Consider the following 20707-nt stretch of genomic DNA (forward strand, 5'->3'; position numbering starts at 1 on the left):
ACGGGTGCAGAGAGGAAGCGAGAGAGGAGGAGAGGGCGCATCAGAGAAAAAGAGAACCAACCACGAGTCACGCCAGGACAGCGAGCGACAAGGACCGCCACTTGCGCGCACACACACACACACACACACACACAAACATGAAAGGGAGAGAGATGCGTAACAGGAGATACGCATTAGAAGGAAGAAGAGCAGCAAACGAGGGCTGCACGAGAGCAACAACAGGCAACGACAGTGTGTGCGTATGCGTGTGTATGTGTTCGAGAGAGTGGACCACAACACCGGCAAACAAGGAAAAGAGTTTCCGCCACGCGACCCGCGCTGCGAATCGGTCCGCGCCCGCCCCCCATTCTACGACACATGCGTACGCAGCGGCACTAAGGTGAGGCGCCCCATCCTCAAGCGGATAGGAAAGTGAGAGGGAGAGGGAAAGCGTGGTGGTGGTGGTGGGGGGGGGGTAGGGCTTACTGGCGGTTCTCCACGACCGGCGCCTTCGTCGGCTCATTGGCAGGCTGCAGGTACTTCTTGTAGACGTAGTACGTTCCGTACACCATGACCCCTGGCAGGACGAGTAGCAACGGAATGGTCCACCACCTGACCTTCGAGGTGCTGTCGTTATCCTTGTCATCCAGTACCGGACCTGGGGTCAGCGTGGCGTGCGGGATGCTCAGGAACAGGCGTCGCCACGCCACCTCTTGAGCCGGGGACCAAGGCAGCGCAGCGGACATGGTCGCATTCGCAGCGTGCAAGTCGATGCCGTTGCGCAGCGTAAAGTTCACGGTCAGCGAACTCAACGAAGCGGTGGCGACTGCGTCACGGCCGCGTGCTAAGGTGGCGAGAAGGGCCGGGCCGCTCACATTGTCTCGCAGAAGCTGCACACCGCGGTAGAGCAGGTCAGGCGCGGCCGACAGAGTCGAGGTGTTCACTGCAGCGTCATAGGCAACCGCATCCGCAATAATGCTGAGCACCAGCGCGTAGGTCGGCAGCAGCACCGGCTGCGGGTCTGCTGTTGCGTTATCCATGAGGGCTGTTGAGGCCCTCTGTAGACCGCCAAGAATTGCTGCGGCGCGGTGACGCGCCTGCACGGCAGCCACGACTACAGACTCGACGGCGTGCAACGAGGCGGCCGCCTTGGGCAGGGCCACAAACCCCGACATGTGCAGCTGGACGGCAACCACTGACGGCTCGACGCCAAGTGCGGCGGCCATCGCCTCTTGGAAGAGCGCTAGGGAGGCGGAGGTGTAGCCAAGGTAGGGCGAGCCGGAAGCAGCTGCCGCCGTTGCTGTAGCGGCGTTGGTGTTGGGACGGGCAAGCAGCTCCATTACCATGGAGATCTCTCGCATCCAGAGAAGCTGCGTTGTCACAGACGCCATCGTGGTGTTCGCGCTGGCGTTGCTGATCGACGGCCCCACGGTGGAGCGGAGGTAGAGCGGCCATGGCGACAGATGCGTGACGGTCGTGGTAGTGGTGCTGCTGCTGCTGCTGCTGCTTGCGCTGGCAGTGGCGATCACCACTTGCTGCTGCGCCTGCGCCTCGGAAGAGAGAGCAGCGGCCCGGGCGACATCAGCGCTGTAGAAGTGCGCGCCGTCGATGCTGAGACACACCACAATTGACTCGCCGTTGCTGCGCGAGGCTGCCGTAGCCGCGTCGGTCGCCCAGCCAAGAATGGACTGGCCGTTTAGCGGGGCTCCTGGAACATCCTTGTAGCGCGCCCACAACGCGGCCGTCTGGTTCACCCATGTTTCTTGCGACAGCGCCGGGTTCATGCGCTCGAACTGCGCGACACGCTTGGCCGTCTGCGCCCCGCGCCACGCCACGACGGCGGCCGTGTCGGCAGTCGACCACACCCCGCCGTGCTGCAGGTTGATTAGGAAGATGGGCATTGCCAGCGGAGACGAGGCGTTCACCGCGGACACGTTCCACGCATCTGCGCCAAACACCGTGGCGCCGTAGAACTGCGTAAAGTTCGCTGACACCGCCGCGGCACCGTCGCAGCGTGCGCCGTACCGGCTTGTGCGGACGAGGGCCACCGCTGCGGCCACCGTCGACACGTCTGCCGCCGTTGTCGTCACGGTAGGGAGGCGACGCCCGCTCGCTGCACCCATGCCGTTGCCGACAAAGGCACTCGTCCACGCATATGTGTACGTCGGTGGCCGCGCCGCGTACGTCACCACCTGCGGCGATGAGGTGATGCTGGCGTCCGCGCCGGGGCTCGAGTAGAGGTACTGCACACGCACCGTCGTGGCGGTGGCGTTGTCAGCGGACCACCCCAGCGGACGCTGCGTCGGATCTGCTGCGGTGGTGCGGTTGCAGGAGAGGGACGTGATGGTGGGTGGCACGACGACAGCGGCGAGAGTACGCGGCGACGTCTGCCCTGCCGTGCCGGCCGCCTGGAAGCTGAGACCACCATCGACGCTGTAGCAGAGTGCATACGACCGCAGCCGGTCAGCGTAGCGCGGGCTCGCGGTTGTGCTGTTGCCGTTGGTTGCTGCTGCTGGTACGACAGCGGCGGTATCCCATTCCACTCGGCTCACGTACGCGGCATCCACACGCAGCACGCCGCCCTGGGCGTTGCGCCACGGCGCCGTGAGCAGCAAGCCATCTGGGCCGCTGGCACTGGACGCCGACGCCGATACCAACGGCATACCTGTAACAGGGTCCCACGCCTCTGGCACCGCCGCACAGCCACCCGACCACGTCCACGGCCCGCTGCCGCCGCGACGCATCACCATCTGCGCAGATGGAGGGGCGAACGCGAACAACACCGGCATGCCGCGCACACGTACGGCCGTGCCGGTCACGGGGAGCTCGGCGTAGCTGCTTTGCGCGATGGCGACGACGTTGTCGCTGCTGTTCGAGACGGTTGCGCTGCTGACGGACACGACCGTCCAGTTACGCGCGACACGCAGCCGAAGTGGCGTCGCGGTGTAGGTGGCCGTAACGAGGTCACCTGGTGCACGTGCGTTGTTGTCGCTCAGCAGGCTCGACACGTAGGGCAGGTCTTGCCGGAGACACAGAGCGTAGAGCCCCACGGGAGTGTAGCGCAGACCTATCGGAAGCTGCATCGCCCGCGCCGGGGATGATGCGGCTTCGCCCGCCGCCGCCGTTGCGCCCCACGCCGCAGGCTGCACGGTGGCGAGGTCAAAGAGGTAGAACGTGTCCACCGCGACGGTGTCGTTGCACTCTGCCATGCTCAGCGGCACCACGCGCACGCGCACCCCGTCTCGCATACCGGCGCTGCACCGCCCCGGCGCCGTGGTGACCAGGAGGCCGACGTCCAGCGGATGCACGTAGAACTCCCGCTGCTGAGCGTCGCCGTAGCACGTGAGGGACCAGGGCGCCACCGTCACCGTCATGTTCGTTGAAATGTTTTGCAGACGGTTGTCGAGGGAGAAGAGGAGCGGCTGTGGCTGCGGGCCGCCACTAGGGACGAGACCAGAGGGACTTGCTTCAGCAGACGGCGCGGCGTGCGTGGAGGCAGGCAGGTACAGTAGCCCGTTCACGGCGAAGCCATTATCGCCCAAGAAGCCGGTCCATAGCATCGCCGTCGTCAGCTGACCGAGATCCGCTAGCACGTGCGCCTCCGTATGATTGGCTGTCGCAGTCCATGGCGGCAAGGTGCCGGGGTCGACATAGCGCGTGTCGAGAAGTTGGCGTGTCGTGCTGCTCTGGGTGTAGACACGCATCGCGTTCGTCGACGGCGTCGCCGCCGTGGTGGCGTCTGCTTCTTCACGAACATCCTTGCCTTTCTCGTCGTCCTCGGCGTTGACAGTGACGCGCAGGGTGGGGGCCCACTTCTCCGTGAAGTGCGCAATGCCAACGGAGAGGTAGTGCAGCCCACCATCAACGGAGAAACAGACAGAGCCGCGAGACTCGAGGGTGTAATGCGGGACACTGTAGGTGTTGCCGCTCGGCAGCGCCGCGACGAGGGTCTTGCTCAGGCTGTCTGGCAGCGATAGCGATGACGGCTGCTGCTGCTGCTGCTGCTGCCGCCTGGACAAGGGCAGCGGCGAGACGGTGATTCTGTCGGCGCCAAAGTTCAGCTGCATACCTGCGTAGGAGGACACGTAGGGCGAGATGGCGCTGGCGGGGTCGGGTGACTGCGCGGACCGGTAGCACGGCCGCCCCACGTAGAAGCGGGTCAGTGAAAGCAGCGACAGTGCGGACGGACTCAGCTCCAGACGCTGGAGGAGTTCGTCCTCGGGGCTCGACGCGACCGCAACGGCGGTCTCAGCGTGTGCCGTCGACTTGAGCAGCACCGGTAGCAGCAGATCTTCCCTGGCACCACGGCGCACCACCACCTGCTCGATCAAGTCCGCCTGCATCGCCTCCGTAGGTGTCCACGCGTGCAACGAGACCCGGCCCACCTGTACTGATATCACGCGGTAGTACACTCCAGAAGCCATGAAGAATGCTGTAGCCGTGCCGCCGTCGTCCTCCGACACACCGCTGTCAAGCACCGCTGCCGCCGCGACGGCTGCCTCGGGGTCGCGGACGCACACGCGCAACCGCTGCGGCGTCACCGTGTCCGTGTGGTGCTTCGCCAAGGTCAGCACGTTCGAAACAGAGACGGTCAGCAGCGGAATGCCGTGCGAGTTGTAGCTGCAGCTGGCGGAGAGAAGCACTTGCGTGCCAGGCGAAAGATACATGTCGGCGTCCCTCATGCCAGAGCCGCCAACGCTACTCGGCGATGCCGTCGCGGCCTCTGTAGAGGAGCCGATGACCTGCCCTGCCTTGATGAGCGCGGTGAGGTCGACACTGCCGTGACTATTCTCGGGCACGAGCAGGGTGTCTGCTAAAATCTGCGCCAGCAAGTTGCGCTGCGTCGTCTCCGTGTCGATGCGAAGTCGAGACGGAAGCACCCGCAGAGTGAGGCTTGTCTTGGCGTACGTGGCACCGCCGTCTGTCGAGATGCACGCAGCGATGCCGCCGGCGCCGCTCGTGGCCTCTTCCGACAACAGAATGTGCGTGCTCGGCACGAGAAAGACGCCGTTGTCGTCCTCTATCGGGAGGGGGTCGGTGTAGAGGCGCGTGTTTGCCAGCAGTTGCCGGGCGGCAACGCGGTGGTGGTAGTCCGCCATGTCGCTCAAGGTGGTGTTCACCATACCCGCTCCGCCGCCACTGCTGACTCCACCTCGTGACCTGGAGGATGCCGGTGGTTCCATTGTCTCCTCGCAGCGGGCGCCAAACCGCAGCCGGTGGCCGCGCTCGATACCGTAGCCGTTCAGGTAGACCACCTGGCTGCTGTCCTGCGCGTAGAGAATGAGTGTCGTGTTGCCGCCGGCGGGCATGCCCGTCCCACGGTCTACCTCGGCGCTTGTTGTGGCTGCAACGCCCACCTTGTGCGCTGGGAACGGCGCCGTCGTGTTGCTTGCGTCGTCGGCCTTTACGCGGAAGCCGGTCGGCATCGCGTGCGTGTACTGAAGCTGGAACATCGGTTGCACCGGCTCGCGCCACCGCTCCGGCCCCGTCTCGAGGCACATGATCCACGGCTGCGTCATGCTCGGGATGATAACCGGCACCGCATCATCGCCATTGCCGCTTCCGCGCGTGCTCAGCGCATATGGCATTGTCAGAACACCGATATGCAGTACATAGGGCCCGCGCACGACGTCATCCGGCACGGCCTCCGCGTCGACGAAGCACGGGTCCTCGTCGTTGTCCATCGGTTTCACGAACATGACGCGCCGGTGATCTCCGCACGGCACCAAATCCTCCTCCACGCCCACGCCGCCGCTGATGCTTTTCGTTGGCGCTGGAAGACACCACAGCGCGAGTGACACCTGCCGGCCAGCTGTGCCGACAACGTTCACCATGCTCTCCTCGCCGGTGTTCCACTCCAGCGCCACCTTGCTAGGCGGCAGCGCCGTCAGCAGCGCGACATCCTCGCTGCCGTCCGCTGGAAAGTAGTTGTAAGCCGTTGGGCGGCGCACGTGCGTCTCCACGACAAGCGAGATGGCCGGGGCGACGCGCCAGTCGAGGTGGCTCTGTGGCTGGAAGCACAGCACATACGTCGCCGGGGCCGCCAGGGAGCGGATGAGGCTCTGGGAGAGGACGATGTAGTGTGCACTCGCGGTAAGGCTACCCTCGCTGTCCCTGTTGTCGTCTTTGCCGCCGAAGAGAGAAAACCATGTGAAGGCGTCCTGCACGCGAATGTCAGGCAGCTCCGCGCCGCCACTGCTCTTCGTCGCCACCATCGGCTGGCTGCACTGCAAGGCCGAGGTGTGGAAGCGCACGAGGCTGCGGTTCGTCAGCAGCGAGCCCGAGATGGGCAGCGCCCACTCCTGGCCCTGTTCCACTGTGACGCTGGTCGTGTGGTTCAGCGTGGAGACGCCGTAGACCGCGTTGGCCAGCCGCACCTGCAGCCCGTGCAGTGAGAAGAACTGCAGTGCCGCCTCGATGCCCTCGTCAGCGGAGTCCAACGTCGGGTATAGTGTGCTGGCACACAGCTGGTAGATGCCGGGCACCGTGAGCCAGCGCGGCAGCAACACCGCCGAGCCGTTGACAGCGGAGGAGGAGGCGCTGCCGAAGGAGTGCAAGCCTTGGTGCACGTAGCTGTTCTTCAAGGCGTAGCAGGAGAGGTCTTGCGGGGCGAGGAACATGTAGAGTGGGCTGCCGATGGCTTGGACGACATCGACGATGGGCCCGGCCAGCTTCATTGAAAACCACTGCCCGCCGGTGGCGTGTTGCATTGGCAACGCCAGCACGGTGGAGATGTGGTTCTGGTGCACGGGGCTATCCTCGACCACGAAGCCGTCGGTAGCCGGGATGACCAGGCGGTACGGTAGGCCCGTCGAGACGTACGGCGAGACTGCCACGTCTTCGCTCGTTTCCCCGATGCGCACGCACCACTGGAAGCGATCCACGTACGTGCCGCTGCTGACGTTCACGTCGGCGCCGACGCGAGCCGTCTCCGCCTGCCGCAGCGAGATGAACCAGCTCGAATAGGACGTCTGCGGATCGACGTAGCGCGTGGACTCGGCGTAGAGCGGACTCGTCACGTTGCCGCTTTCCACCGCGATCCGCACTGTGGTGGTTGTGCTGGACGGCAAGCCTGATAGCTGCACCGGCGTCCGCCACAGATGGCTGGAGGCGTTGCCGCAGTCGACGGCAGGCATGAGCCACGCATTCGGGCCGTCAAGGCCAAAGCCCTCCACAATGAGGTCCATGGTGCCCGCGTACACCACCGTGGCGACCGACGACGGCGGCAAGGGGGAGCTGCTGCTGTTGTACGGCGGCATGTGCGCCGTCGCGCGTGCCAGCAGCGGCGCGTCGCTCGGCAAGTTGCGGATCGCCGTCACACGCGGTGGCTCAACGACAAGCTGGAAGTTTGTCGGAAATACAAGCGTTGCCGTCCCAGGGGCGTACAGGCAAACGTTCAGCGGCTTTCGTGCCGCGTCTGCCGTCGCCGTGCTGGCGCCGAAGAGGCGCTGCGCCGCCGACTTGCTCAGGAGGTCGCTGTGCTTCAAGACGACAAACACGCGTGGCTGATACGCACTGCCGGACTCGCTGCCGCCATCGCCCTGCACGTCGTTGACGGCCTCCATGGGGGCCCAGTAGCTGCGCGGCAGGTCGTACAGTGACACCACCGAGATGTTCAGGGCGCTCTGCTCCTTGACAAGGTTGTCGTGTCTGCCGGTGCTGCTGATCGGCACGCCGTGGCACAGCTGCAAGGAGAGGAACATCGTCATGTCAGGGCGGATGCCGTAGCCGGTGAGGGGCAGCACCACGTCGCGGGCGCCCTCGGCGAGGCGGATGAGAGTTGCCCCAGTGGACGGAGGCGCCGCGGGGTTGGGTGGCACCGCTGCTGCCGAGGCGGGGATGGAGCTGTAGCGGCCCATGTAGAGAAGCTGTATGGGTCGGACGTCCAGCGTGGTGTTGACGAGGGGGGCGAAGAAACGGCGCTGCGGCACCAGCTCGCTGCTGCCGCCTGTCGTGTTGGTGGCGAACGGCAGCGGCACGGAGAGGCAGAGCTGCATGCGGCGTAACGAGTGCTGCGTGAAGAAGCCAAGTGGTACGACCATGCCCACCCGCGCCGCCTCGCGGCCCTCGCAGTCGGCATCGCCGTCGGCGCTGCTGTTGCCGCCCGCTGCACGAGTGTGTCGACAGCTCTCTGGCGTCAGCAGCCCGAGCGCGCGCTGCGCGTAGAAGAGCTTCGCGTTGGAGCACTGCGCCGCCGTGTCGTCCGCCGTGCCGCTGCTCGGCAACACGACCGAGAAGGCCACTTGAGCGCTGTCCAGCGTCGTCGTGGACCAAAGCCGCACATCGAGGCCGTGCAACCACAGCATGCCGGCAAAGCCTGTGTTCACGCTCAGGTGCGTCGTCGACGCATCCGCTGCCTCGGCCGCCGCGACGGCTTCGCTGCTGAAGGAGACGCTGGAGTCTATGAGGAAGCGGTCGACGCGCTGGCGGTGCACCGTGATCCTCAGCGTTGGCTGGCGCACGGGAAGGAAGGGGCTGAGCGCGCCGTAGGAGATGCACACGTACCATGTCTGTCGCGTGGCGGCGGGGCCGTCGGTGCGAGTCGGGTGATGGCCCCAGAGGCCTGTGTGGTTCAGGTTCAGCTGCATGTACGCCACCGTCGCGGTGGCGGCTGCGGTACCGCTTCCCTCCACGGTCATGGTGACAGTGCTTAGCGGCACCATCGTGTCGAGGTGCCGCGGCCACGTCGCCGCCGCCCTCGTCGGGTCGTCGAGCGGCAGTGGTTGGTGGCGGTTGCAGTCTTTGGGGTTTTGCGAGAGAAGCGCCAGCATGCCGCGCTCGGCGTTGTGGCCGTCAAGGAGGATGATCGGGGAGCTGTACTGAGGGATGTGCAGGTGCACGGTGGATGGTAAAACGGTCGAGGACGACGACGCCGACATCGGGTCCGTGGAGTCGAAGGGGTGCTGGGTGCGCAGCAGGTAGTGCGCGCTGCGGTTGCGCGCAGCGGCGGCCGGTACAAGCGTCGCCCAAGGCGACCCTGCAGCCGTGGAGGAGCCGCTGGTGGCGGTGAACCACGCCCGCTGCTGGCGCAGCCGACGCGGCGGCAACGCCCACATACCCTTGACGGACACAGGCGGCGGCACAAGGTGTGCCTTGAGCCCTGGGACGGCGGTGTAGGTGCGCACTGCAGCTCCGGCTGGGCTGACAGACGTGCGGGCAGCGAGGCGCTCTGCAATGGAGAGAGAGAACGTTGTGGAGGCGCCACTGCTGTTGCTGCTGATGCCGGCGTTGACAGAGGCCCCCCACAGCGCCAGGAGGCGTCGCGAGGCCGCGCCGATTTTTGCGACGTCGGATGTCAGCGTCAATGGCGGCTTGTGCACCGAAACGCACACGTAGTACTCCGCTGGATGCTGGGACTGAGCCAGGACGCTGGACACCTCGGAAGAGTTATAGATGGGGTCGAGCGAGGCAAGACGCGCGGCATGGACGCTAGCGTGCTGGTAGCTGAAGACGCTGTACTTCAGGGACGCGTTGCCGCGCCCACGCCCGTCGGCGGCGCGCAGCGGCGAAGAGGACTGCGTGTAGCGCCCACTAGAGACGTGCCGAACCTCGATCTCCGAGTCCAGGAGCTGGAACGGCACCTGCTCTCCCATGCAGTCGGCTGAGGAGGACAGTCGCATGTGGCTTACAACGGTGTCAACCTCGGGCGACAGCACCGTCGTGACTGTGCCGGCGGCAGAGGCGCCGCCGCTCCGACGAAGCACCAACTGCACGGTGCCCGTCGCATGCTCGGCGATCGCAATGTCACGCTGCAGAGCACAGGCCGACGCTGCCGCGGATGGCGAGGTGGTTGCAACTTCGATGGCGGTCCCGCAGAACAGTGGCGGCAGCCAGGCGGCGGTGCTGTTGGCCCCCGGCGAGCGCGACGGTGTGCTGATAAAGCCGTCCACTGTCACCTCTGTCACCTCGTACGTGATGGCCGTTGGCACGTAGTTACGCCCGTCTTGGGAGACGCACACGTAGCCGACCTCGCTGTGGTTGGTGTGTCGCACCGTAATCACGTTCGCGCGGACGCGTGCGATGCGAGGCTGATCTTTTTGGCCGTCACACGGAGCAACGGGCGAGCTCTCACCGGTGATGGCGATCGAGAGGAGATCGTCGACGGACATGCCGGGGGCTGTCTGCACTGGTGGCACGATCACCGTCCCATCCACCGCGCGCCGCGGGGCTGGGTAGGTGTAGTAGGCGGAGAGCGGGGCGAAGAAGAAGTGCAGGCCGCGCACGCTGGCGACGGGCGGGATGGTCGCGTTGGGGCCCTGAAGGGTGTAAATACCGGTGCTGCCTGCCGCCACCACCACGTGCACGGCGCCGGAGAGGGCCTGTACGCGCTGGCCGAGCGGCGACCACGGGGAGCTGCTGTCGCTGTCCGAGGGCCAGTCGGGACCACTCGTCGGAATCGGCGGCTGCGCCGTCGCCTCCGGGATGAGATCCTGCTTCGGGTCGATGTCGGAGGCGCGGTACTGGCACGTATAGGCCAGTACTCGCACCGCCTCGTTTGCTGGCATGCTGGCCGAGCTGCTACTGCAAGGGATGTAGTACCACAACCCACCGACGTCCACCGCGACGCAGCCCTTGACACTGGCCGGCTCTCCGGCGGCCCACAAGCGGTCGGCGAGGAGCGGGTCTAGTTCACGCACGCCGCTGAGGTAGAAACCTCCAGCGCCGTGGTCAATGAAGGAGACGCCAGCAAGGCTGACGGGGAGAGGCGACGAGGTGGAGTCGATGCTGCCGCTGCTGCCGCCTTCCGGCACCACTACGGCGTTCCTCAGGTTCTTCAAGTAGAGACCCAGCAGGGAGCCGACGTAGTCGCTCTCGGCAATGCTCTGCATCGCTACTGCGCGCACGCGGCCGACCTTGGTGACCACCACTTGTCCACGCAGAACCTGTTCGCAGTGCTCCTCCATGGTCGCCGCCGTGACGGCCGAGCCCCCCTCGGCCTCCGTCGACGCGGACGGGAAGACGCGATAACAGCTGTTCGTCAGGGCCAGGTGCGACCACCCGCTGAGGCAGTGCTCCGACGGGCTTGGCGCCGGCGACGTCGTCGAGGACGGGTTTGGCATCGGCGTCGGCGGCACACTTGGGAAGATGGAGCCGTCGTTCAGGTAGGAGCACAGGAAAGGCTGGGTGGAGCGCGGGTCCAGGCCGACCCACATGCCAGCAGCCGATACTGGAGAAGGGAACGACGTGGATGCGTTGCCGCAGTCGCATTCGGTCGGCGGCGGAGGCGTGATGCCGACCACACCGTAGCTCAGCGCTGGCTCTCCCTCGCCCCAGTTGGAGTAGTACAGATTGGTGCTCGTCGGCCACGCCGGACTGGACGGGCTTGCCGCCGCGTACTCGGACGCGCTAAACAGGTACTGGTCGGCGTACCAGCTGCCGATGAGGCCGGCGCTGCTGCTGTCGCGCATGAAGCTGCCACCAAGGAACACCGTTCGCGCGCTGTCTGTGACGCCGCTCATGGTCACCACCGAGGCCGCGTGGGCAGGTGCTTCGGCCATGTTGCTGCCATCGCACGTGCACGGAGTCGGCGGCGCCGCCATCGCGCTTAGCAGCGCGGACACGACCCATGCGTTCTCCTGCTGCGACATAACGCTTGCCAGCGACCCTTTCGGATTCACCGCAGCGCAGTACTCTCGAGCGCCTTCGAAGTTTTTGCCGAGGCGGCCGCCCACTTCGCTGGCGTTAGCGAACAGGCGGTAGCACACGGCGTTCACAGCACCGTCACTTGTGTCGACAGAGGCCGGCAGCGCCGTCCAACCGCTCAGGCACGGGGGCGCGGGCTGCGGCGTCGCTGGTCTCTTGGCGTGGCCGCAACCTCGCTGGGGAACGCCGGAGTTCGACCCACCTTCACTACTGCTGTCGGAGCTGCCCGAGGAGGAGGTGCCGTGCGCGTTGCCGCTGCTAGAGGACGCGGTGGCAGGCGGGATGACGGTGAAGTCCGCCTTGAAGGCGCACGCGAATGCGTGCGCCGACGCTGCAGACGTCAGCAACGTCCACTGTCCACTCGCGCGCATCGCGATCAAACCTGAGTGCCTTTGCCAGTCCACATCAGCGGCGAAGTTCGTGTACGCCGCGCTGCCTGCGGAGACCTCTGCTGCCGACGCTGCCTCCACCGCTGTCGTCTGCGCGAGCTGTTGCGGGAGGCCTCCTCGTGTGTGTGCTGCGCGCGAGCTGTTCAACCAACTAGGGCTCTGCATCTCCAGCAGCTCAGCGCGGGTTGGCATCTGCTGTCGCTGATGTAGCGCGTTACCACCGTTGCTGCTCACGTCGGCGTACCAGTGCACCACGCCGTAGCCGGCTGCGCCGCCGAGCACGACGACGCCATCGTCTTCCGCTCCAGCGTTGTAAGCGTCCGAAAACAGACTTCTAAAGAACGCGTTCTCCGCTGCGGAGCGCACGGCGACTCCGTGCGGGGAGGCGTAAGTGGCGTACGGCCACGGTGTGATGCCATCTGTGCTGAGAGGGGCGTCGCTGCCGCTCGAGAAGAGCGAGGTGCAGAGGGACTCGGCGGATGAGGCAGGCACGGGCGTCCTGATGAATACACGAGCGCACAGGTGCGCCTCCGCAGCGCTGTCGGTGGTGGGGATGGCCATCGGCGGAGAATAAAGGGACCAGCCGTACGGGCATGACGCGACGGTGGCCGCATTGAATCCGCCGTCGGCGCGGGCCGGCTGAAAGACGCCCGGGGCGAGTGCCGCGACGACAACGAGAAGCGCAACAGGGAGGACGGTCCATCGCGCCAGCGCACGGGATGTAGACGGCGATGGCGGCTCCCCAGCACGGACCGTTGTGAAGGAGCCGAACGCAGGCGTGTGCCGCGCCGCGGTGCTACATGCATTGCTCATTCCTTTTCCTGAAAATCTGCGCTGCTTCGCTTCCATCCGCGATGTGCTGATGCGAGTTGGCGACGCTACCTACCGTCTCTCCCTTCCAGGCTGTCACCCTGCTGGTTGGAGTGGCGGCTGGGTGGGTCCGTTGACGCGGTGGTGGCGTAGGCGCGACAGCGATGATGAAGGAAAACCGCAAGAGACGCAGGCAGGCAGAGGGATGGGGGGGCGGAGGAGAGAGACTACACGGGAACAAGTTGATGGAGGCGAGCCACGACAACAACAGTGGTAGCGAAGAAAAGCGAGCCTGAAGACAGAGACGTTACACTTAATAGAGAGAAAGAGCGGCCCACCGAACGGGTGGCGCCGCAGCGGTGCACGCACGCCTGCTTGCGTGTTACACACTCTGCCCCGCACCCTTTTCCCCTCTCCGTATGCCTTTGCTTGCTTGACGTCGTGCGGCCACGGAGCGCAGCTGCTTGCGCACGTGCGTGTGAGGGTGCCTGTGTAACGGTAACGGAGAATGTGGTCGATAGGATGGACCGTCTTCACCTTTAGTTGTATATGTGTATGCCCTGGCCCTTGTCCCCCCTCGCCCAACTGCGTGCGGGCAAGCGTGTGCTGCACGCGGCACAGATGGGAACGGATGACGCACGCACGCCCTTGCAGGCAGGGCGACAACAGACACACCGGCAGATTGACGCGTGTAGACAACCAAGGAATAGCGGGAGGAGCCACCCCCACAAAAAAAGAAGAAAGGAATAATCCGCAAGCGGGGCGGCGCACACGTACGGTAGAAAAGTCAACGCGCGAGTCGGGAGGGGGTGGAGGAGGAGGAGGGGGGGGAGAGCGGGCTCGCACTGACGGCGGAGCTGAGCTGCCAGCTTCTACGTCGGGCTGTCGCTACTCCTTCCCTTTTGCTGTGTGTTGTCGTGCTCGTTGCAACGTGGATGGCGCGGCGGGGGGGGCTCAATAAAGGCACAGCAGAGACGCAGCCGTGACACCACCGTTGCTTCTCCGCTTTTCGTGGCTTGACTTTTCGTTTTTGGACTCGAAATGATCAAGAGCGGCACCGCCGACGAGAAGCAGGTCGATCGCGCCCCTCCACAGACACACACACACGTCGATACACAGAGGCACTCAGACAGATGGACAGCAAGTGGATGCAGAGGAGACGAAGTGGGAAGAGAAGAGAGATGATGAGTTCGACGTGGCAGAGAGGAAGAGTCCGAGAGTCTCTCACCGCAGCGGAAGCACACGCACACGCACATGTAGAAGTTCGATGCGGCACGTGTGGCGAGAGATCGGAGAGCGATGAGAGATCCATCTCTCGCTTACTCCCCTCTCCCAACCTGCCCCCGGCACACCTCTTTCTAACAATCATCTCGCGCGCACATGTGCCCCACAAACTCTTGTGCAAGTGAGCGGACGGTTTCGTGTATGGAGGCGCAGAGAGGGGGCCAGGGCAGGGCAGAGCGAGGACGGCGTATGTCTATGCGCAGACAAGCCGCAGGGGGGGGGGAGTTGTACGGCAGTGCTCTCCCCGCTCCATTCCACATACCTTCACGCCGTGCTCGTACGAGTATCGTTTTCGTTTTCAAACGAAGTATCGCGTCATATCAACATACTCATCGGCGCATCATCTTCCGAGCTGGGGCTGCCGGTCTTGTTAGCACCACCACCGACGGCGACTTGCGTGCTGTCCTGCAACCCCCTTCCACTGCAACGCTCGACAGACGGTGCACGTAAAAGAAAACGCAACGCCAGAAAGGATGGGAGGACGAAGGGAAGAAGCGGCTCGCGGACGCACGTGTGTGCGTCGCTCACACACACACACTGCATCTGCGGTGATGCCAGTAGGGTGTCTTGCTGTGGCCAAGTGCGTTGCCAGCACAACTTTCGCTTCACTCAAACACGCAGGCGCACATGAACCGATATCTATATATAGATATGGAGAGGCGAGATGGACATGACGGCAGCAGTGCGCTAACGAATGAAGGCAGGACGACAGGCAGGCCCACGCAAGCCGCGAGGTTAGAGAAAGTGGGTACTTCAGAAAGCAAGAGAGGGTAGCCGAGAAAGAACAACAACAAACACTAGGGCGGTGTTGTCCGTGACGGCGGAAGGATACAGAGCCCTCCATCTCCCTATCGCTCCGACATCGACACACGCAACATTAACAGCAACAACACTCAGAGGCACAGACACACGCACACGCAGGGGATCAGCATGCGAGCAAGAATGATGAGGTAGCGAGATGCTCACGATGATGAAAACAGAAGAAGCGGGATGATGATGATCGCCTCCCCGTCGCCTCCTGAAAAGGGGACGACTGAACGGGTCATCAACGACGCATGCATTATATCGTATCCCGAGAGGGACAGACAGATGCGGAGCACGCGAGAAGTGCACGCGCACGCTCACACACACACATACACATACACACACAGGCAGAAACAAGGTGAGAGGAGCATAGGATTGGGGGGGGGGGAGGGAAACAAGAAAGACGGGAGACCGTGAAAGCATGAGAGAGAGGGAGAGGGCTTTGTGAGCCAAAACCGCCCTCGCCACGGCACATCATCATCGCAACTGACGATCTCCACATGAGCGTGAGGACGAGCAAGCACATAACGAAAAGGCGCAGAGAGCCGGCGTGAGATTGAGGCGGGCGGACGGCGAAACTCGAACACAGTGGCGCTCAGCAGCACCGTCGGTTGCACGCACTGCCACACACCGCTACGATGGGGCGAAGAAAACAAAAATGACAACAGCAACATAAACACACACACACACACACACAGACACGCATCAACGATGCATCGGCGACGGCAGCAGCGCCATATTCCTTCACACCTCCTCCTCTGTCATGCAAGGGGCTGCGTTCCAGGCAACATGTTCGGCAAGGCAGACGAACGAGGGTGATGAATGCGCAGGCTCACGGTGAAGCACAACGTGGCTCTGGTGTACGGGCTTGTGTGTATGTGTGTCGGTTTAGCAGAAAAACAAAGGAAAGGGAAGGGAGGGGAGGGGATGGGGGGTTGGTGGAAATCATTGGAGAGAGGAATGCAGCGCAGGATGGATGGGGAAACGCGCGCACGTACGCACGCATGCACGCAGACAAGCAACGCAGAAGAGTTTGTTCCTTTTAGAGGCTCCGTAAGAACGCAAAGTCTACGAGCAAGCCGAAATAGAGCAGCAGCGACGACAATGATAACAACACACACAAGAGGGGGACATCTACCAACCTCCCATCACCACCACGTCAGACACGCACGCACACACGCACACACACACACACATCTTTCACAGAAAGCATGCCCTTGAGCGTGTGAGCGGCAGCGCCGGAGAGGGAGAGGGAGGGGGAGAGGGAGAGGGAGAGGGGGAGGAGAGCCGTCCTCCCGCAAAGAATAAAAAAAAGAAAGAAAACGCTATGGGGTACGGAGAGGACACCACCAGTGCACACATCGATATCGCCAACTACGAGGTGTCGCAACACGCCCGCTCCTTCCACCTCTCAACACGAATGCGCAGGCTGTACTGCGTGAGTTGATGCATGTCGCCGACTTGTAGCAAGAGCAACCCAGTAGCCACCTCTAATAGCGTCTGCGTGGTGGCATCTCCTCCAGCTCCTCGTCCTTGCACGTCATCCACGGTGCACGGAGCAGTGCACGGGCCGTACTGCGACGGTGCGGGTCACGGTGAAAGCAGCAGCGCAGCAGGCCCAGCAGCTCCGCCGGTGTGCCATCTGGCACCCCAGGCGGGAGGTCGGCAACCGACTGCTCGATCTGCTTCATGAGGTGGTAGGCGTTGCTCCCCGACGTTGGCCACGGTGTGCGGCCAAAGACTTCGAGAACGAGGCATCCAAAGGACCAGATGTCTGCCGAGGCGGTGTAGCCGACCGGTGCTGGCGGTGACGTAGCCTTTCTGCTGCTCCCGTGCCCGCCATCGTTGCCTTCACCGCTCGAAGACGCTAGAGAGCTCGCTGTTGGCGTCGCCATGCACGGCGGCCCCGAGGCCTGAATGATCTCCGGTGCCATGAACATGGGGGTGCCGACCATCGTCTGCGCCACGCCGGTGGTGTCGAACCACTGATATTCCGCCATGGTCGTGAAGCGCGAGTCTGTCGCGGCGGTGCGTGTGGTGGCGATGCTGCTGGTGGTCCCCTCGCTGTCAGCGGTGCCGTGGACGTTGTTCGTCAACACGATGCGCCGCGAGCACCCAAAGTCCGCCAACTTCGCTACATCGTCTGCGCTGATGAGGACATTATCGCCCTTCACATCCCGGTGAATAAAGTTGTTGCGGTGCAGGTAGGCGAGGCCTTTGAGCACATCGCGCAGGTAGCGTCGAGCCACCCTCACTGGCAGCTGACCGCCAGGCGACCGGCGAACGACGCTGGAGATGGTGCCGCGGTTGCACAACTCCATCACGATCTCCACCTGGACAGGAATGCGGGCAGCGGCGTTGCGCTGCGGCGACTGGCTTGCGGAGAAAGCGCCGTCGCAGACGGCGGCTTTGCCGTTGTCGACATAGTGACGACCGGCGCTGTCGTACCGCCGCTCACCGACCCTTTCGCTGTCTCTCCCAGCTGCCGCCGCGCCGGAGAGGCCCTTGCCATTGGTGCTGCCACCGTCACGGCACTGCTGCTGTTGCTGCTGGTGTAGTTCCAAGTATCGGTCCTGCACTGGCGTGACCTGGCAGCGCAGGCACGTGACGATGTTCTCGTGGTGCAGCTTCTCCATCATCTCCACCTCGCGTAGAAGCACGAGGAGCGCCTCCTGCTGGGAGGGCGACATGTACGCTGCATCCGCGGCAGCGGCAGCAGCAGCGCTTGTGGGGGTGCCGCTATTTTCAGTGTACCGAGCCTGCCTGCTGCTCTGGCCGTCGCCGTCATCGCCAGAGGTGTCGAGGTCGACCGGTATGGGAACGCCGACCTCTAGCACCTTCACTGCCACCGGGGTCTGCTTGCGGTCTTCCAGGACACCCTCGTATACCACGCCAGAGGTGCCGCGTCCAATGTAGCCGCGCATGCGCCACTGCACGCGCTTCTCTTGGAGCCTGTGAAAGGCCTCACGCCACTGCCGTGCGCTTAGCCGCTGCCGCTGCTGTTGCTGTTGCCGCTCTTCGTCCCTCTTTCTTTGCTGCTCCTGCGCACGCCAGCGCTCAATGGCGGTCGTCGGTGAGCCATCGCGGTTGGTGGAACCGGCGACCGCCGCTCCCGTCGCACTCGTGCGGGCGGCGCGCGCGCGACTCAGCACTACAGCAACATTGACGTTGCCGCCGCCAGCACAAGCACCGCTCTCCCGTCTCAAGTGATTACCGCGGAGCAGCTCAAGGGTTGACGGTTGAGCCAGCTGCTGCTGCGGCTCGTCCTCGTCTTCCGTCGTTGTGTTCGTGAGTGTTGTGCTGTAGCGACGGAGCGGACCGCGATGACGGCGGCCCTCGTCGTCTGCCTTATCCTCGCTCGCCACGCTGTCTCTAGCGTATCGGTGAGAGGCGGCAAAGACCGCCGTGCCACCGTGCCGACTAGCCGCCGTGGCACTCCCGTAGTTATAGCAGTCCGACGTGCCGCTCGCGCTGCCCATCATGTTAGCCGCCGACGTGTTCGACGCGCTCGGCAAACTGCCGCATCGCACGCTGTCGACAGAGTCGTCGAGACCGTTCACAATATCTGAAGATACGCTCCGCTGGTGCCCGGAGAAGGCGCCGTGGCTCGGGTGTTCGATGAGGCGGGTGCCCCGTCGCGCACTGCTGACCCCCGCTGCCGCTGCTTCTATTGCGGCGTTGGCTGGTCGCGGCGTCCGCGGCGTCATCGTGCCTGTGACGGCAGAGGAGGCTCTGCTCTCCGCGTACGCTGGCAGGGGCGGCGCTGGCGGCAAGGTGGCCGTGATGGCCGTCATCGTTGTCTCCACCGAGGATCCCGCCCTGCTCACGCTGGGGTGACGGATCAAGGTGGGGGTGCGGGAGCACTGCCCTGCTGCCGTCGTCGCCACGGCGCCGAATACCGGCGCTGCAGCAGCAGGGCTGGAGGAGGCGAGAGAGACGGAGCGGTTCGGGCTGGGCGAGGTGGCGCTGTCCACGTAGCCAACGCTGCCGCTAGCACTTGGTGTCGTGGCGTCCGCAGCGGTGGCAGCGACCATGGCACCGCCGCCGCTGCGGCTGCTGCTAACCCGGCCCCCCACCGTGTAGCTGCGCGCGCGATAGTGACGGCGGTGTTGATCCTCCTGGTCAGACGCGGCGGCGGGCACTGCAGACGGTAAAAGGCGAGGCGAGGTGCCGAGGTTCACAGTCGGCATACTGGAGAGGTGACCCCGCCACGCGGGCGACGGCGGATGGCCCGGCTGCTGCTGTTGGTGCGGTTGCGGATGCGGCGCAGCCGAGGCGCTTTCCGGATATGGAAGCGCACAGTCATTGACGCCATGCGTCGCGGCTGCGTGGTGGTGGTTGCTGTTCTTGCCGTTATAGATGCCGGCAGCAGTGTGGAAGCCGCTCATGCTGCTGCTGCTGCGCAGGCCGCCGTTGGAGCCGCTTGCGTAACTCCGCTGCGAGACGGCCTGCGCCCTGGACACGGAGGGATGGTGGTGCACATGTCCGTGATTGCCGCAGAAGCTGCTGTTCCGACGTGAATTCGCACCCGACGAGAAGGGCCGGCGATGCGCTGCCGTAGCCTCCGCTACCTGGTTGCTGTGTGTCATGTCGAGGACCACGGCACGGTCACGCATGTTCGGCGGCAGCAGCGCCTGCTTCATGTCGGACGGATGTATCGCCTTCACAAAAGTGTTGAAGTAACCAACGCCGTGCACCGTGGGCACACAGCTGCCTGAGGACGGACCGACGCTGCTGCTGCTGCCGGCGCCACCCACCATGGACGACGACGAGGACCCCACGTTTGTGGCCGCTGCCGCCGTGGTTTGCATGTTCATTGCCGGGGCGGCCGCAGCTGCTGTGCCGTCCCCGCTGCGCCCATGCGTGTGGAGAATGTACGGGGTGTAACTAGGTGAGTTCATAATCCGGGAGGAGCCACAGCTATTCGGGTTGTTGTTGCTGTTGGCCACGTCGTCGTGGTGGCGCGGGGTGAGCTTAGGCGAGACACATCCGCTAACGGCTGGGAACTTGAAGGGCGACGACGCTGCTGCGCCTCCTGCGCCTGTTGGGGTTCCGGTCACTGTCGCAGTCGAGGTGGGCGACACTGCATCGCCGAGCGCGCCCGAGGCACTTCCGAAGCTGCCGTGGCGCTGGCGTGTATTGGGAGTCCGCCCTCCGGCGACACCTGTGGCAGCACCGAGGTCGCGGCTCACGCCTATCGAGCTGTCGCGCTGCGCGTTCACAGGGCGACTGCCGGAGCGCGTCTTGCGAAGTGTGATGTGGATCGAGCGTGCTCGTCGATAGTGTTGACGCGGTTGCGCACCGCTACCACTAACACTGTTGATGCGACCGCCTTCGACACCCGCCGTCTTTGGCGCTGCTGGGTGGGAGGTTTCACAGCCTGCGATAGAAGACGACGACGTCAGCTGCTGCTGCTGCAGCTGATATCGCTGGGGATGGAGGCGATTCAGATGTCTTCCATCTCCTCTGCTTGTTGGGACCATGGCTTCTATAGCAGCGTTCTCCGCCATGATGTACTGCGACACCCAAGCCCGTCTCTCTCGGCGACTGCGTGTCGTCTACGCAAGGCGTCGGCCTGCTCCCGGACACCCTTCCTTTCTATGAATGCTCCGAAACGGAGGGGGGATGCAGAGAGGCAGTGCTGCCGGTGATGGCTCTTGACTGTGATGTCTCGATAGCCACGCAGATGCAAAATACTTCGAGCGATGAAAAAACACACAAACTCCCAGCCACAACACGCGCGCCTCGTCTGAGTCTGCTGCGCTCGTGTGTGCGTGCGTGTGTGTGGCGGTGGCGAT

General features: G+C 64.2%; 2 protein-coding genes across 2 annotated transcripts; both read right to left on the reverse strand.

Moving 5' to 3' along the window:
• Nucleotides 1-461: 461 nt before the first annotated feature.
• Nucleotides 462-12824, reverse strand: LINJ_04_0410 (conserved hypothetical protein; the record flags this gene model as incomplete). The annotated part of the gene is made up of 1 exon (XM_001462842.1): nt 462-12824. The coding sequence occupies one exon, from the start codon at nt 12822-12824 to the stop codon at nt 462-464; it is 12363 nt and encodes a 4120-aa protein (XP_001462879.1).
• A 3575-nt stretch (nt 12825-16399) lies between these two features.
• On the reverse strand, nt 16400-19810 carry LINJ_04_0420 (serine/threonine protein kinase-like protein; the record flags this gene model as incomplete). The annotated part of the gene is made up of 1 exon (XM_001462843.1): nt 16400-19810. The coding sequence occupies one exon, from the start codon at nt 19808-19810 to the stop codon at nt 16400-16402; it is 3411 nt and encodes a 1136-aa protein (XP_001462880.1).
• Between the last annotated feature and the right edge of the window lie 897 nt (nt 19811-20707).

The sequence above is a fragment of the Leishmania infantum genome, chromosome 4, assembly GCF_000002875.2.
Source record: "Leishmania infantum JPCM5 genome chromosome 4".
NCBI classification, from domain to species: Eukaryota; Euglenozoa; class Kinetoplastea; order Trypanosomatida; family Trypanosomatidae; genus Leishmania; species Leishmania infantum.